This window comes from Nerophis ophidion, linkage group LG11 (assembly GCF_033978795.1).
Source record: "Nerophis ophidion isolate RoL-2023_Sa linkage group LG11, RoL_Noph_v1.0, whole genome shotgun sequence".
Lineage (NCBI taxonomy): Eukaryota > Metazoa > Chordata > Actinopteri > Syngnathiformes > Syngnathidae > Nerophis > Nerophis ophidion.
This window is the reverse complement of record NC_084621.1, coordinates 2,145,995-2,164,747: the sequence shown is the minus strand read 5'-3', so window position 1 is coordinate 2,164,747 and position 18,753 is coordinate 2,145,995. Positions and strand designations below refer to the sequence as shown.

At 41.1% G+C, this 18,753-nt stretch overlaps 1 protein-coding gene across 2 annotated transcripts in view; it reads left to right on the top strand.

Annotated features, from left to right (window-relative positions):
• The window catches only part of cops7a (COP9 constitutive photomorphogenic homolog subunit 7A), a 96,390-nt gene that overhangs the window by 21,248 nt on the left and 56,389 nt on the right, over positions 1 to 18,753 (top strand). Inside the window, exons 5-9 of one of the 2 annotated variants that reach the window (XM_061914842.1) lie at positions 4,514 to 4,602; positions 5,059 to 5,261; positions 5,346 to 5,451; positions 6,784 to 6,953; positions 7,676 to 8,082. In XM_061914842.1, the coding sequence (XP_061770826.1) occupies positions 4,514 to 4,602; positions 5,059 to 5,261; positions 5,346 to 5,451; positions 6,784 to 6,953; positions 7,676 to 7,715 (608 nt within the window). In that variant the 3' untranslated portion in view covers positions 7,716 to 8,082. Of the gene's footprint in view, positions 1 to 4,513; positions 4,603 to 5,058; positions 5,262 to 5,345; positions 5,452 to 6,783; positions 6,954 to 7,675; positions 8,083 to 18,753 lie in introns of those variants that run through there. The other variant, XM_061914841.1, reaches the window with a different exon arrangement.

Here is an 18,753-nt window from a genome sequence, read left to right as displayed (position 1 = left end):
GTATGATGATTCTATGTGTCTACATTAAAACATTCTTCTTCATACTGCATTAATATATGCTCCTTTTAAACTTTAGAGCAGAGAAGGAAATCACAACTAAGTCAATTGACCAAAACTGTATTTATTAAACAGTTATTAAGCGGTGGCACAAACATTCATGTCATTTCCAAAACAGAAAGTGCAAGCGATGACCAAGATGAACGCGGAGTTGGAATATAATTACATTGGCGGAGTTACAATGCATAGTAGGCTACCGCCACCTACTGCACCGGAGTTGTAACTACAAGCTCCATTCACAGACAGTGTCCCATTGCTTTTATGAGCGGTCAAGCGAGTCAAAAGCCGAAAAGAAAAAAATATATATATATAATTATTATTATTATTATTTTTTTTTTTAAATCTATTTGTGGCGGCCGTAATTCTTTCGTAGCAGGCCGCCACAAATAAATGTGTGGGAAACCCTGGTATGTGTCTACATTAGAACATTGTTCTTCATACTGCATTCATATATGATACATTTAAACTTTCATGCAGAGAAGGAAATCACAACTAAGTCAATTGACCAAAACTGTATTTATTAAACAGTCATTAAGCAGTGGCACAAACATTCATGTCATTTTCAAAACAGAAAGTGCAAGATTGTCAGAGACATTTTAAAACCAGCTATTAGTGCACTTTTGTGCAAGATGTCACTAAGATGAGATATGAAAACAACACTTAATCAAAGTGCACTTTTTGTACTTTGTACAGAAAGCCACGACGATAGTTTGGAACAAATAAAGTGCACTTTTGTGCATGAGTTTGTGGGCATGTGGCACCGAATGGAGATGTTGACATGCGGAGTATATACTCTTCATTCTCTAGCAGATGCCTTTTCAAATGATGCTACATATTAGCAGTAATGCTACTTTTGGTAGCAACGCTTTAGCACCACACTTGACAAATGACTACTGTCTGTTTGACATATTCCCACTTGAAGCCAAACCACCTCCAGATGATGGACCCCCTGATGTTTTTCTTGGGAATTAGTTCTTCCTTCACTTGTCACCAGATTCGCACCTTCTTTCTCTCGTATTACCGCTAGCACCACAGCTAAAGTAACCCATGCTGCTACCTCTTTTGCTCTGCGAGGACGTATACGTATGTGACGTTTGACATGACAGTATGTGACGTTTGACATGACAGTATGTGACGTGTGTAAAAAGGTGCGCTTGCTGTCTGAGGAGAGACAACAGAGTGGGAAGAGCCTGTGGTGTTATGCCCGCAGCTAAAAGCAACTGCATGAGAATGTATACTCGAATATCACGATATAGTCATTTTCTATATCGCACAGAGACAAAGCCGCATTATATTGAGTATATCGATATATCGATACTGTAAAAGTATAATTTTTCCCATCACAATAGAAATGCTTGAAGTGCTGACTCTCCACGTCTTTCTTTTGAAAATAATATATTACTTACCACATTGTTATAATAGAAGGTTAAATATTCCAATAGATTTTGATACATTGTATATTGCACATGCAGCAACAGAGCCAATGTTGTAATAGTAGAACTAAGCAAACTGCTTATCCAGCAAATTAATGCCATGAATGAGTTAATCATACACAGTACGGCGTAACATGCATGAGTTTCACATCAGTGGAGTGCAAACAACATTTTAAAGCGCATGCAGAGGTACCTAAAACGCTAGATACTGACAACTCACAATACTTGAAATACCTGTGGTAATTTTGTTTTATCACGATTCTTATTACGATTCTGAATTGATTAAGACTTTTAGCTGAGATAGGCGCCAGCGCCCCCTGCGACCCCAAAAGGGAATAAGCGGTAGAAAATGGATGGATGGATGGAAGTAAAACTTGTTAAAAATATACTTTTTAGGCCATTTTTATGCTTACACTTTGCAGGAATACATCATACATCAGTAGCAAAATAAGTTTTTTTAACCTGTAGCCCGTTTTGAAAACATTTCATTTGAATTCCTATACCAAATATGATCCAGTTTAAGAAACTGTTAAAACCTAATGTGTTTACAAAGTACAAAGAAGAAGAATCCTGATAAACATCTTGAACCTTACTGAAAACTATTTATGAGAACTTTTGTATTTATTAATCAGTGGACATGCGGTAGCACGTGGATGAATGGATTCAATTGTTTTACAAATGAAAAACAGAAAGTGAACAAATGTGTTTGTAATTGCTTTGAAGTGGAAAACGGGTAGGATTAAATAAGATACTCCTCCTTTTTGGAAATGTTGTAATGAGAAAATGGGAATATGCAATCTATCATATTGTTACCGTATGTGTGTTTGAAATATACTTAACAATATAATAATTATATATAATAATAATAACAACAAATAATATATTGCAAGAATCGGTTTGATTCGGGAGTCATGTAATCATCACCTCAAGATTTGGAATAGTATAGACCTGGCCTGGATATCATGGCCAATATTCCAAATCAATGAGATTTTTATTCATAAGGTTCTAAGTACATTACCGTATTTTTCGGACTATAGAGCGCACCCACCGGACTACAAGCCGAAGATATTTATCTTGTGAAATTAGTTATTTACACGGAAATATTTTGTAAATGTTTATTTACACACCTTAATTGTTTCCAAACTGTACTGTAACACAACATAGGTCATCGTCGTGGACCCACGAGCAGTGTAAGCTATGTCTCCAATCAGCTAAAAGGACTCAATAACTCTACTGTACTCTACTTTGTCGGGCGAGCGCGCGGCAATTGTGCGCTCGGCCAAATTGTTTTAATGCATTGCGACCTCCGGGTCAAAAAGTTTTGGGACCCCAGGTTTAAACATTAAGGACTCTTTAATGTTAATTTGAAAGCACCTTTATGTAGAATACGGGCAAAGCATTTGTTTAACACAAAAGGAGCATGAGCATGACTACAATAACTGTTTTTATACCTTTTAGATTTACCACAAAATAAACTATTCCTTGAAACAGAGAAAATGAAGCCCCAATATTTTGTAAATAAGTTATACAGCAGAATGAGCTTTAACTTAAAGTTGTTTAGCTGTCATGATTGCTGATGGCAATACATTCGTGAAAATGAAATGTGTCTATTTCACTTTTTTCCAAGTGCACACATATTACGATGGAACATGTTAAATATTAGGGGTGTGGGAAAAAATCGATACAAATACGTTGTGCGATTCAGAATTCTCACTCCTGCGCTTACCAAAGGCATGCGGTAAAAGTAAGCATGTGCTAATTATTGTAAAACCTCTTCTCACTCAGGCACTTACCAAAGGTATGCAGTAAAAATTTGAGTGTGATGTAAGCTTGGACCTTAAATCCTACTGAATAGCTCTTTGTGTTCTTCCCTTTATGGGATTTCTAATTACCGGCATTGAAATCACCCTCCTCCATTTTGAAAATGATGACAGGGGAAATGATGACAGGGGAAGTGTCACACGTCACGAGTTTGACCAGGCGGTAATACTAAGCATGCACTAATTATTTTGGGAAGCGAGTTTGACCCGGCAGTAATTCAAGGCAGGTGCATACTATATGTCCTGCGGCAATTCAAGGAAATATGGTAGTTCAAATTCGATTTAACCCAGCCCTAAGATTAATGTCCCATTCAAATACAGCTTCTGCGATCTTGTGGAGTTACCGGTAACAAAATATACACCAGTAGGTTGTCTACAGCCACAGCTGTTGATGTCAACAGTTTTTTTACGACAGAAATTAGAGAATAATTTGCTTTAATAGACCACACGCCTAAATACTATTGGAGGTTCAGCTGTTGAAGAGGTGTGTGTGCGCGCGTGTGTGTGTGTTTATATATATGTGTATATATATATATATATATATATATGTGTATATATATATATATATATATATATATATATATATATATATATAATTAGTCGGAAATCCGTCTTTTATCTCTGTGAAAATATAAAAAAAATATTTTCCGTTTTTGTTTGTTTTTCCCGACTTACAATGTGTGTTAAAATCTTTATCTGTCTCTTTGGATAAAAAGACGGATCTGCCAACAACTTGCATTTCCCCGTAATGAGTACGATTTTTGATAATCCAGTGGTAAAAAATACTGTTTTTCATTAAAAAGTAATTAACCTAAAAATCATAGCTAGTGTTGATTAGTGGACTTTCTTGCTTTGTCAATGTGGTTGGGACCTTCTGTTGTGTTGGGAATGAGAAGTTATGTCCAAAACTTTTGTCCTGTTTATATACACACACACACACACAAACACACACACACACACAACCTTACAAAAAAACACGCCGGAAGAAAATAGTTTGTAGTTCTAAACCTATTTGTTTTCCTTTCATGTTTTTTTAGTCTCTTTTTGCAAATGGGCCATGGACGTTTACACAAGTGTGACGATTGCATAATACCTGTCTGATAGTGTCAATCAAAACTCTTTGTAAAGATATATTTTTGGAGATAGCCCTTGAATTGGATTTTTGACTGACTAATGTTTCTACTTGTATTCCATGCTGTTTAGAGAGAGAAGCTTCTCTCCCAGAATTGACCCCAGCCCAGAGAAACAAACTTCGCCATCTTTCCATCATCAGCTTGGCTTCCAACCTCAAGGTACCGCTTTTTCTTTTTTTCCACACTGCGGTGTGTCATCTTGTATTTGCCTGTATTGTCTCGTTCTTTGTCAGACGCAGGCTACGTAGTACATGACATATTATTTTCAGTCAAACTGCAGGACGAAGGTGATGAAAGCGTGTCTTATTTGCACCTTTCCACTTTCCTTTCTCTGCTCATATTCAATGACTAACTGACACCACCTGTGTCCTTGTTAGCTTCCTTCTGAGGTTGTTCCCTTTGTCTCTTGCGTCATGCATTGCTGCTTTTTATTGTCACAAGCCTGAAGTCTCTAATTGCCCGGTGCATTGTTAAATGCCTCTCGTCTGCCAGCAACATTAAAGCTACAGAGCAAGCCGTGGCATGTAATATTACAGTTTTATTTTCCACAAAAGTAACCGACAACTCCACGGCTTCCAGGCTCAGGATAAAGGTTTTTGTTTGTTTCCCCCTCAGTGTCTGCCGTACTCGCTGCTGCTGCAACAGCTGGAGTTGAAGAACGTGCGCGAATTAGAGGACCTGCTCATTGAGGCCGTCTACTGCGACATCATCCAGGGCAAGTTGGACCAGCGGAATCAGCAAGTGGAGGTGGACTGCAGCGTGGGTCGCGACCTCGGCCCCAACGAGCTCCCTAACATTGTTAACACGCTGCAGGAGTGGTCAGTAATCGCCCCATTTTGTCGCCAGGCACACTTCTGGTTTAGCCGTTACCCTCACAGCGGTCTCCCCCTTCTTGCTCACAGGTGCACAGGCTGCGAGGCGGTGCTGTGCGGCATCGAAGAGCAAGTCTCCCGGGCAAACCAGTACAGAGAGAGCCAGCTGAAAGTCAAAGTTCAAGTGGAAACCGAGGTCAGTGATGAAGGCTTGAGTCCTTCTTTTTCTTTATGATTACAGGCAATATGACTTATTCAGCAGCCTTCATTTGTCCCGCAGGCTACTTGTGATATTTAATAATAAGAAGAAGAAAATCCTAACTGAATACTATCTTTTCTTTTTTACTTAGCTGTTGTATATTCAGTTATTATGTTTGCTGGTTGATTGTTTCTCTTTTAGGAAAGTCATCTTTCAGGAGCGCCTCTATGAAATTTCTTCCCATTTGTTACCAACTTGCACAATATAAACCGATGTGTCTAATTGGGTAAAGGTCACGATTACCACAAACTATTGCCACTAGCCAAGAATGTTTATGCTGAGGTTAAAAAGTCATCTAAAGCTCTCATACTCCTTTTTCCATATGTGTAAAACCAGCCTTGATTCTGGAATGTACAGTGTAAGTGCTTTTAGTAAGTTGTACTGGGAACTTGCTGTGTTGTAGGTATGTAGCTTTATGCTAATTGCTTTGTTCATTCATGTCATCCACTTGTTAAGTTACATATGCACTGTAACGCTGCAATAATAGATGTTATTCATCAATAATAATGCTGTTACATTCAGGAGTAGCAAATGAACACACAAAACTTTCTAATACTAGCCTAGCTCTGCTTTAAAGCAAAGAAAGCAACATTATGCTAAGTTAGACTATTCACTGAAGAAAATAAGATTATCAAACTTAAGCTTCTTTTCATTTTCATTTGGGGTGGTACGGCTCGGTTGGTAGAGTGGCCGTGCCAGCAACTTGAGGGTTCCAGGTTCGATTCCCGCTTCTGCCAACCTGGTCACTGCCGTTGTGTCCTTGGGCAAGACGCTTTACCCACCTGCTCCCAGTGCCACACCCACACTTGTTTAAAAATGTAACTTAGATATTGGGTTTCACAATGTAAAGCGCTTTGATTCACTAGAGAAAAGTGCTATATAAATATACTTCACTTCATCTTTGCAGAGCTTTGTTTTAAGTTGTGTAGCAAAGCCTACTTTTATTTTTTACAAATGTCACCCTTGAAAAGATGGTCTTATACACTGGGTGTGGGAAGTAGCAAAGAGGAAGTTCGTTATAAAACCCCTGAACTTCAAAAGTGACCAATAGACCATTAGTTAGACCATTAGAGTTTGAGGATGATAGATTTTTCTCACATTTAGTGCTCATTAACAGACTCCAGGGACAAGTAGTACCTTAAAACATCATTAAAAAGTACATTTTGTGTAATAGGAGACCTTTTACTGTGCCTTCACCGTGATTAGTCACAATTTAACAGGAGATTGTTTTTAGGAAGAATAAAGTCATGACTTGAACCCCTCCCACAGGTGTCAAACTTACAGAAGACACTGAAAGCCAGTGCCGCCTCGCCATCTTCAGGCCCTGCCCCCGCCGGAGCAGCATCCAATCAGGATGCGGACCAGCCAGCCGAACCGCGGGATCCCGCCTCCTCTCAGGAACCGCGACAGCCGGGCAAAAAAAGTTCTAAAGTAAAAGGGTGAGTCTTTTTTTTTTTTTTTTTTTTTTTTTTAAAGCTTGATTGGAGCTTTTTAGGACTTCTTTTCTGACATTTTACAAGTCAAAACAGGAATTGTCATTAAAAGGTAGGCTGAAGTTCTTTAAATAGTTTCCTGTGGAGCGTTTGTAAGTGTGCCTTTATAAATATGCATTGGTCGAGTAACGACAACACCGCAAAGTGTCTCCTTCAACGTTAAATGAAAGCCATTAGTCCAATGTTCTCGCAGAGAGCAAAGTTAATTCTGTGGGTGCACACTTTTTGTTCAATGAACACTAAAAAGCCAGCTGCTGCTGTAAGTGGCTGTCAGGGTTGTTGTGGGCCGCCCCCATTACCGGCTTCCAACTGCACATCTGTCCATGGATTGTCAAATGTCACCTGAACCAGCCTGCGCGCTTCAAGCAATCCTCTCCGTCCACGTTGTTTCCTGCCCGACAGGACAAAGCCCTGATTTTATGGCCACATTTTGACTGAACCCCCTCTTGTACGGACCTGGAAGAAGATGTTTTTGAAATCCCAATTAATGATAGCTTAACCTCAATCCTGGAATTAAAGAATTCTGACACTCATCTTTAAAAAGCTGCGGAAAGGATGTGACTATGTGAGCGAGTCCTTGTCCATATCACCAAATCAGCATCCAGCCTTCCCCTCCTCCCCATTATTTGTTTACCAAATAACCGATGACATCATTCTCTACTCGCCAGGCTGCGAGGCAGCGGAAAGATCTGGTCCAAGTCCAACTGAAGACGTGAGAATCAGCAGCACTGAGCGACACTCACTGGATTTGTTGTGGGACAAAAGCGTTCAACTGAGGGACACCCTTTCCCCAGGCACGTTTTCTTTTTTAAGTCACCTCATCTCACCTTGATGGATTTGCAGACGCTGGCAAAGCGACGTCCCGTCCTGCTGCTCTTAAGCGATTGAACAAGAAGGGACAGCCGGTTGCCTTTGCCCATAAGCAGGAGCTTATCTGATGCATTTTGATGTGTGTGAGCTTTTTATTGCTTTAAACGTGATCCTTTTGGCTTCTTCCTTCCCCCCGAGTTGAGAAATGTATCAGTTCTTGAATGGAAAATGTTGGCAAATAAAAGAAAAAGAAACTTGCACCTAACGCTGACGGGATCTCATTAATATCACTGTCTCCTCTTTTAATGAATGCACTTGTGTGTGCATCTCCGGAGGGCGCCCTGCTAAATGTTAACTCACAGAAGGGGGCTACCGTGAGGAGGTCAAGCCGTTAATTAGAGCGTGTCCCTGAAGATACTCGTGCATCACAGAACCCAGGCTTCCCCCGTGTGCAACATGCAAAGAGCATTCGTCTGGTTGGGCCCTGAGCTTCTACAGCAAGAACCCTCCATCCTGAACACAATAAAGATCACACTGTATCGAAGACACCCAGAAGGCCTCAGCTCAGTCAGCAAGTGAAGGAAGCAGTTCAAGGAAGTTCTCAGGACCCAAACTTAAGAAAATACATTGTGTTTTTATAAAAATCAACACAGATTGTGTGTAAAATGATGGTAAAGAACGATGGAAAGAAAATGTGGCAAAGTCATACCAAAGACTATAAAAATGGGACCCATTACCTCCCTGCTTGGCACTCAGCATCCAGGGTTGGAATTGGGGGTTTAATCACCATAAATGATTCCCGGGCGCGGCCACCGCTGCTGCCCACTGCTCCCCTCACCTCCCAGGGGGTGATTAAGGGGATGGAAAAGACAAATTTCACCACACCAAGTGTGTGTGTGACAATCATTGGTACTTTAACTTAACCTGAGAAAAACTGATTACCTAATTTTGGTCCTTACTGGATATTTGAGGGGGGGGGGGCAGGCGTTCTAAAGGAATTAACTCCTACTCCACATGTTGGTAACCCGCCTCGGTCCGCCACCTTCTCACTCTTCATGGATCGAACCAGGGCCCACAGATTGAGAATTGAGAGGGCGAGCCAACGAAGCCTGAGCTGTCAACAAGTCGTCCAGCACGACTCTTGGCTTGTCAGGGAGTGAGGGTTACAATCCGTCACAGTGACACCACCACAAAAAGTTAACTAAAAGAAAAAAGCCTTGTGGTGTAAAAATGCCCCGTTGTGCAGCATGGGGCTGCTCTACTCACGGGAATTGTGGAAATATTTTAAAATTGACAAGGAAGTGAAGGTTGGTCGTCAAACACTGGACAGACACCAATTACAGCGTCTTGTGCCAGGCAGTCTACTACAAATCTGCCTCTTTGGCCGCCAAGTGCTTGAGTCGGCGCCGAGTCTGCAACCCGAACATATTAAGGTATGGAAATATGATTCTTGTCTCATGGGAGGAGTGGCCGCAACCGAGTTGTGTTGCCAACTGCCAGGCGAATCACCAGCAATGGGCAGTAACAAGCTACAGGGAGCTAAGATTTGGTCCAGGCCAGGCCGCCCGAGAGGAGGGAACAGACACGTCCATTACACCAAAAGTCAAGGCTAAGATTTTGGCTTTTAAAGGAAAATCCTATCAGCAGGTGGAGAGAAACAACAAGGCTCCAAAAAGTTTTTATTTAGTCCTCAGGCAAATCATATTGTTGATGTAAATGCTCATATCGTCAAAAGAGAAGCGTGGTATACTTCTTGTCAAGACTAGGACTTGGGCGTGGATTGTTTTCCCGAGGTGCAAAGCGATTGGAGTGGACTTTGGGGTTTGTTTTTCCAGAAGGCAAAAGAAAGTTAGCGCGGGCAAGACGTGAATGTAAAGACTTTTTTTTATTTTAACACTATAACTAAAAAAACAGGAACAAACAAAAGGCGCGCACAATGGCGGAGAACAAACTTGACTAATGAAAACAAAGACTTGCAAAAAGACAGAAACTATGAACTATAAACAAAAACTTACTTAGCATGGAACTGTGGAACATGACATGAAGCTGAGTGGAGGTAACATGGCATGACGTGAGCAGAGGTATCGAGGGTGATAGATGGTGGTAGAAGGTGATGTTGCCAGCACGAAGAACAGAAACAGACCGGCTTAAATAGCAGTGACATGATCAGTGAAAACAGGTGCGAGACATGAGGACAGCTGAAAACTAATGGGTAGTCATGGTGACAACAAACAAAAGTGCACAAAGAGTCCAAAAACCAAACCGAACATGACTAAAACAAAACATGATCACACAGAAGTCACACTTCTTTTGTTGCCTTATTTGTATTTGACTTTTTTAAATTACTTTAATTATACAGCGTGGCACGGTTGGAAGAGTGGCCGTGCCAGCAACCTGAGGGTTCCTGGTTTGATCCCCACCTTCTACCAACTTCGTCATGTCCGTCCTTGAGCAAGACATGTCACCCTTGCTCCTGATGGGTCCTGGTTAGGGCCTTGCATAGCAGCTCCCGCCATCAGTGTGTGATTGTACATGTGAATGTGGAAGTAGTGTCAAAGCGCTGTGAGTACCTTGAAGGTAGAAAAGTGCTATACAAGTATAACCCATTTTACCATTTAAATACATTTATATTATAAAAAAAGAAAAACATGATGAAGACTATAGAGAAAAATATACTGGATGCACAACATGGGACAGCGGTACTGACATCCTGGCTGCTAAGTTGAATATTTTAAATAACAAAAGGATCCCTTCCTTAAATGGGAAAATCAGGGATATAAAAATAATTTCAAAATTTGAACAACATATTTTTTTAATTGCTAAATATATATATATATATATATATATATATATATATATTTAGCAATAAAAAAATATGTTGTTCAAATTTTGAAATTATTCATATATATATATAATATATATATATATATATATATATATATATATATATATATATGTTTATATATATATATGTTTATATATATACATATTTATTTTATTGCTAAATATTCTATTGGGGCTTCACGGTGGAAGAAGGGTTAGTGCGTCTGCCTCACAATACGAAGGTCCTGAGTAGTCAGGGTTCAATCCCGGGCTCGGGATCTTTCTGTGTGGAGTTTGCATGTTCTCCCCGTGACTGCGTGGGTTCCCTCCGGGTTCTCCGGCTTCCTCCCACCTCCAAAGACATGCACCTGGGGATAGGTTGATTGGCAACAGTAAAAAAAAAAATTGGCCCTAGTGTGTGAATGTACAGGTGCTCGTCATATTATTAGAATATCATGAAAAAGTTGATTTATTTCAGTAATTATATTCAGAAGGTGAAACTTACATATTATATCGATTCATTACACACATAGTGATATATTTGAAATGTTTATTTCTTTGAATTTTGATGATTAGTACTGACAATTACTGAAAATCCCAAATTCAGTATCTCAGAAAATTAGAATATTAGTTACGACTAGTACCAACAAATATTTTTTAGAAATGTGGGCCAACTGAAAAGTATGAAGATGTAAAGTTTCAGCATGTACGGCAATCAATACTTAGTTGCAGCTCCTTGTGCCTGAACTGCTGCAGCAATACATGGAGTCCAGCAGTCTGTTGCACCCTCAGGTGTTATGAGAGCCCAGCTTGCTTTAATAGTGGCCTTCAGCTCTTCAGCATTGTTGGCTCTGGCATCTGGCATCTTCCGCTTCACAATAGTTTTCATACAATTGTTAAGGTCAGGTGAGTTTGCAGGCCAATCAAGAACAGGGATACCATGGTCCTTAAAGCAGGTACTGGTAGATTTGGCACTGTGTGCAGGTGCCAAGTCATGTTGGAAAATGAAATCTTCACCTCCATAAAATTGGTCCGCGGCAGGCAGCATAAAGTGTTGTAAAACTTCCTGGTAGACTGCTGCATTGACCCTAGACCTCAGGAAACACAGTGGACCAACACCAGCAGATGACATGGCACCCCAGACCATTACCCATTGTGGACATTTGACACTGGACTTCAGGCACCGTGGATTCTGTGCCTCTCCTGTCTTCCTCCAGACTCTGGGACCTTGATTTCCAAAGGAGATACAACATTTACTTTCATCTGAAAACATAACTTTGGACCACTCAGCAGCAGTCCAGTCCTTTTTGTCCTGGGCCCAGGCGAGACGCTTTTGACATTGTCTCTTATTCAAGAGTGGCTTTACACAAGGAATGTGACAGCTGAAGCCCATATCTTGCATACGTCGGTGCGTGGTGGTTCTTGAAGCACTGACTCCAGCTGCAGTCCACTCTTTGTGGATCTCCCCCACATTTTTGAATCGGTTTTGTTTGACAATCCTCTCCAGGGCGCGGTTATCCCTCTTGCTTGTACACTTTTTTCTAGCACATCTTTGTCTTCCCTTGGCCTCTCTATTAATGTGCTTGGACACAGAGCTCTGGGAACATCCAACCTCTTTGGCAATGACTTTTTGTGTCTTGCCCTCCTTCTTTAAAGTATCAATGGTCATCTTTTGGACCGTTGTCAAGTCAGCAGTCTTCCCCATGATTGTGTGTCATACAGAATCAAAACGGGAGACCATTTAAAAGCTTTTCCAGGTGTTTTGAGTGAGTTAGCTAATTAGAGTGTGGCACCAGGTGTCTTCAATATCTGACCTTTTCACCATATTCTCATTTTCTGAGATGTTGAATTTAGGGTTTTCATTGGTTGTCAGCTATAATCATCTCGTTTTTGGCAAAAAAACACTTGAAATGTATCAGTCTGTTTGGAATGAATGTATACATTCTACAAGTTTGACTTTCTAAATGGAATTAATGAAATAAATCAACTTTTTCATGATATTCTAATAATATGACCAGCACCTGTAAGTGTGAATGTTGTCTATCTCTGTTGGCCCTGCGATGAGGTGGCGACTTGTCCAGGGTGTACCCCACCTTCCGCCCGATTGTAGCTGAGATAGGCACCAGCGCCCCCCGCCACCCCAAAGGAAATAAGCGGTAGAAAATGGATGGATGGATATTCTATTGATTAATGGCTTATTTTTTTCGAATGACATTCCAAAATGTTTAACTCGTTTCTGGCCGCACAATTGAACATGTCCGAAAGTCGGAAAAACCGAGATTATTCAATTCATTAAAAAAAAAATCACTTATAGTTAGTTCACGGCCTGTGCTTGAATCCTATGGGGGGAAATTGTTCTGGACTTCTCGCCTGCAACACAATGTGGTTGCCATGGTGATGTCATTGTCTTTCACATGGCCACAAATTGCAAATCATCCCCCTCTGTACCTCTCCTTTTCATTCTCTAATGGTATGAATTAGTCCAGTCCGATTGGAGAAAAGAAGAGTAATAATCCTGTTCAATGTTAAACCTTGCGTCCTGTCCTCCACGTCTATAAATAGCAGCGTTAATTTCACTCACAATGACGGAGCTCACAGGTTTTTTTGTTGGGATTTTTTTTCCACTCCTGTGATTTCTAACAGTTGTACACCTCCTGAGAGTGTTTGGCAGTGAACGTGTGTGTGCACTCATGTTGTTTGAAGGTGTGACCATGTGAGTGATGGCAGGAGTTCACACCTAACAGGGCTTCTTGTCCGTCACATAGTGCGCGACTAACAAATACGCACCCAATCGCTAAAGTCTCCTCACTGGATGAACGGTGGCTCTGCAGCGATGTTGCACCTCAATAGACTCACGTGGCGGTTTTTATTCTGTGCACACCCTGATATTTATTGACGCTTTTGTGAGAAACTGCGCACAGGGGAAATTTGTATACCTACGCTAATCTGCCCGGAGCCAGAGGAATCCATATGAGGTGACGAGATAAGGAGAAGCATCACCTTGTTCCTTCAATCCCTCAGCTAACTCCAGTCTTTCCTGAGGGTGGGGGGGGGGGGGACTTTACTGATGATTGACATGTGCTGGAGGATTGATAAAAGTGCCACGCTCGTACATCAATACAAGCCTCTACGATCGCTTTGCACTTGAGGGGGTGTAAGTATTAAAATAACATTTGCAATGTAAGCACACAACCGTAAGCATGAACAGTTTTTAGAGCAGCACAAAGCTAAGACTCGGTCTTTATTGAACTGCTGTTGCACAGAAAGAACATATTAGTCCTACGAGGCTTTCGTTCTTACTCAAAATCACAGGACGAAATATCATGGACGTCGCACGGGTCACCTCATGATGTCACCAGCCCGACACTTGCTGGCGCAGGAAAGGTTCAAACACTAAGGACAAAAGTATTGGGACAAGACTAGATTGTGTCTGCGGGGACACTGATCTTTAGTATGCCAATCAAACTTGGAGAGTTTTGAGTAATATTTTTAGAAATAAATTGTAGAAGTGTTCTAAAACTTTCCTTGGAATTTCAAGCTAGTTTAACCAGTAATTTCTGTGCAGAACCATTGAAGTTCCACAGTTGAAGTATTAAAGGCCTACTGAAATGAGATGTTCTTATTTAAACGGGGATAGCAGCTCCATTCTATACTTCATCATTTCACAATATTGCCATATTTTTGCTGAAAGGATTTAGTAGAGAACATCCACGATAAAGTTCACAACTTTTGGTCGCTAATAAAAAAGCCTTGCCTGTACCGGAAGTAGCAGACGATGTGTGCGTGATGTCACGGGTTGTGGAGCTCCTCACATCCGAACATTGTTTACAATGTGAGCCACCAGCAGTAAGAGCAATTCAGACTGAGAAAGCGACGAGTTCCCCATTCATTTGAGCAAAGATGAAAGATTCGTGAATGAGGAAAGTTAGAGTGAAGCACAAACAAACAAAAAAAGGCAACGGCAGTGTGAGCGATTCAGATGTTTTTAGACACATTTACTAGGATAATTCTGGAAAATCCCTTATCTGCTTATTGTGTTAATAGTGTTTTAGTGAGATTATAAAGTCATACCTGAAAGTCGGAGGGCTACGGTGAACGCCAGTGTCTCTGAGAGAAGCCAATGGAGGAGCCAAGATCCCAGCTGCCTTTTTGACAGCTCCAGGAGGAGGTCGCATAATCCACCCAGGTCTCCGGTAAGAACCGACTTCTTCATCTTCTTCCGCTTATCCGAGGTCGGGTCGCGGGGGCAACAGCCTAAGCAGGGAAACCCAGACTTCCCTTTCCCCAGCCACTTCGTCTAGCTCTTCCCGGGGGATCCCGAGGCGTTCCCAGGCCAACCGGGAGACATAATCTTCCCAATGTGTCCTGGGTTTTCCCCGTGGCCTCCTACCGGTTGGACGTGCCCTAAACACCTCCCTAGGGAGGCGTTCGGGTGGCATCCTGACCAGATGCCCGAACCACCTCATCTGGCTCCTCTCGATGTGTAAGAGCCGACTTAATATCACAATTTCCCCATCCAAAAACTTGCTGGTTGACGTAGAGAAACGTGTTCGTTTGGCCGCTCTGTGTTAAAGCTTTCACAACAAACAAAGAAACACCGGCTGTGTTTCGGTGCTAAAAGCAGCTGCAATCCACCGCTTTCCACCAACAGCATTCTTCTTTGACGTCTCCATTATTAATTGAACAAATTGCAAAAGATTCAGCAACACAGATGTCCAAAATACTGTGTAATTATGCGATGAAAAGAGACGACTTTTAGCCGTAAGTGGTGCTGGGCTAATATGTCCGCTACAACCTGAGACGTCACAAACACACGTCATCATTCCGCGACGTTTTCAAGAAACTCAGCGGATAATTTAAAATTGCAATTTAGTAAACTAAAGCGGCCGTATTGTCATGTGTTGCAATGTTAATATTTCATCATTGATATATAAACTATCAGACTGTGTGGTCGCTAGTAGTGGCTTTCAGTAGGACTTTAAGCAGACCTGATGTTTTGGGTATGTGGGAGGGAACAACTCTCACAAACGTGAGTACATCCCTCACATTTCAACAGCCATCTCATTATATCTTCTCAAAGGGACAATACTATAAACTGTAACCTAAGTTACTTTAAAGTAGTCAGTGTGCAGCTTGAAGAGCAAATTAAGAAACTGAAATTGACTCAATACACAGACTTGTTGTAGAAATGGCAACACAAGTGGGTACATTTGTGTGAATATTGCTTGTGAGCACCATTGTTATCTAGCATTACCTTAATTAAAGTTAAAGTAGCAATGATTGTCACACACATACTAGGTGTGACGAAATTATTCTCTGCATTTGACCCATCACCCTTGTTTACCCCCATGGAGGTGAGGGGAGCAGTGAGCAGCAGCAGTGCCGCGCCCGGGAATCATTTTTGTTGATTTAACCCCCAATTCCAACCCTTGATGCTGAGTGCCAAGCAGGGAGGTAACAGGTCCCATTTTTATAGTCTTTGGTATGACTCGGCCGGGGTTTGAACTCACGACCTACCGATCTCAGGGCGGACACTTTAACCCAGGGGTATGAAACCTATGGCTCTAGAGCCAAGTTATCCAGTGAAATGTTCAATGATTATAAATAAACAAATAATTTATTATAAATAAACCAATTAACATTTATTAACACATGAAGACACACACAAAATCACCCAAAAATGGTACCGTTGAGTACTGGTATTGTTTCCTAGGTACCTTGGAAATCGGTACCGAGTCGGTTCAAATGTAAAAGGTACCCATCCCTACTTGTAGTTCCACCCAAAGGTGATTATGTTGTGGGCTGGGAACAGCAAAGGTGACATCAACAACCTGTTCGGAAGCACAAAAAGGTCCAAAACGTCGTCAGCTAGATGGGAGGTCGGCAACCCGCCCTCGTGGCTTCATGGAGCTTTTTCAAAAATGGAGAAGATGGTGGGAAAAAATAGAATTTTTGTTTTAATATTGTTTCTGTAAGACAGAAAACATGACACAAACCTTCCGTTTTGTCCTACTAATTTATGCGGTCCTTGAACGCACCGTAGTTTTTTTTTTTTTACGTGTACAATTTTCTCAGACGCAGCCACAGTAAGACATGTTTTATGACACTTCTTTGTCTCATTTTGTCCAACAAATGTTTCATGCTGTGTGGGAATGTAAAAACGTCAGCTTTTTTTGTTGTTATTGACTTGTGTGGAGTGCTAATCAGGCATATTGCAAGCTAATCGATGCTAACATGCTATTTAGGCTAGCTGCATGTAAATATTGCATCATTATGCCTCGTTTTATCTATATTTGAGCTCATTTACGTATGTCCTCACTGTATTTAATTTATATTTGCATGTCTGATAGTTGTTTGTGTGACATGTCATTATAGACTACAGCAAACATTACCTAGCTTGCCAAAAATAGTAATAAATCCATTAGAAAAGGACGGCCTGCCGTTTCCTTTAAAGGCCTACTGAAATGAGATGTTCTTATTTAAACGGGGATAGCAGGTCCATTCTATGTGTCATACTTCATCATTTCGCCATATTGCCATATTTTTGCTGAAAGGATTTAGTAGAGAACATCCACGATAAAGTTCGCAACTTTTGGTTGCTAATAAAAAAGCCTTGCCTGTACCGGAAGTAGCAGACAATGTGCGCGTGATGTCACGGGTTGTGGAGCTCCTCACATCTGAACATTGTTTATAATCATAGCCACCAGCAGCGAGAGCGATTCGGACCGAGAAAGCGACGATATTCCCATTATTTTGTGCAAGTATGAAAGATTCCTGGATGAGGAAAGTGAGAGTGAAGGACTAGAAAAAAAAAAGACTATACAGTGTGAGCCATTCAGATGTTATTAGACAAATTTACTAGGATAATTCTGGAAAATCCCTTATCTGCTTATTGTGTTACTAGTGTTTTAGTGAGATTATATGGTCGTACCTGTAAAACCTGAAGGTCGGCCCCATACCTTTTTTCAGCACCAGTCGACGAGTGCCCTTCGCAAGGGACCGTCTTCGAAACACGATCTTTGGAAATGATCGCTGCATAATACACTGTACTTTGTGTGTGTGGTCCAATCCAACCATGTTCGCTTGACCGCTCTGTTCCATAGTAAAGCTTCACCGTCATCTTTCGGGAATGTAAACAAGTAACACCGGCTGTGTTTGTGTTGCTAAAGGCGGCCGCAATACACCGCTTCCCATCTACAGCTTTCTTCTTTGACGTCTCCATTATTAATTGAAAAAATTGCAAAAGATTCAGCAACACAGATGTCCATGATACTGTGTAATTATGCGATTAAAAGAGACGACTTATAGCTGTGAACGGTGCTGGAACAAAATGTCCTCTACAATGCGTGACGTCATCATACCGCAACGTTTTAGCATGATACTTCCGCGCGAAATGTAAAATTGCAATTTAGTAAACTAAAGCGGCCGTATTGGCATGTGTTGCAATGTTAATATTTCATCATTGATATATAAACTATCAGACTGCGTGGTGGCTAGTAGTGGCTTTCAGTAGGACTCTAACTTAGACACATCTATATACCTTCGGCCATTCTAAGTTAGACATTTCCAGGAGTAATCTCACCCTCAGAGAAGCCTCTGTTTTACTAATGTTTTCCAATGTTAAAAAAAGGTGTAGAATAAAAATTACATTTCTATCCACAAAGATTTGTGTCAGCCTGTGAAACATAGTCATTGTGATAGTAAATAGCTAATTTGAACACAATCACCATGTGTTGCCTGCACCATAAGAATTCTATAAGGCCTCCAGAAGATTTTGTTCTGTGTGTTTTTGGTCCAAATTGGCTGTTTCAACATTTTGGGTTGCCGACCCCTGAGTTGGATTAATTAGGGGGCTCTGTCTCAAGACTTTTGTCCATAAAGCGTCATTTCAAAGAAGAAGTTGCAGAGAAAACCAAACTTCTGACATTTGGCTTTGCGAGGTTCTATGGGACGTTACGAGCTGATAGATGAAATAGACATTTATGAATAATAGATTTGAAGCAAATCTGGCAGACACGACATGAACGCTCCTTTGGTTTGCCACGGCGACAGACAGACGACGTACACTTAGTAGATGAGAAGGCAGATGATGGCGGGTTTTGTTTTCAACAAT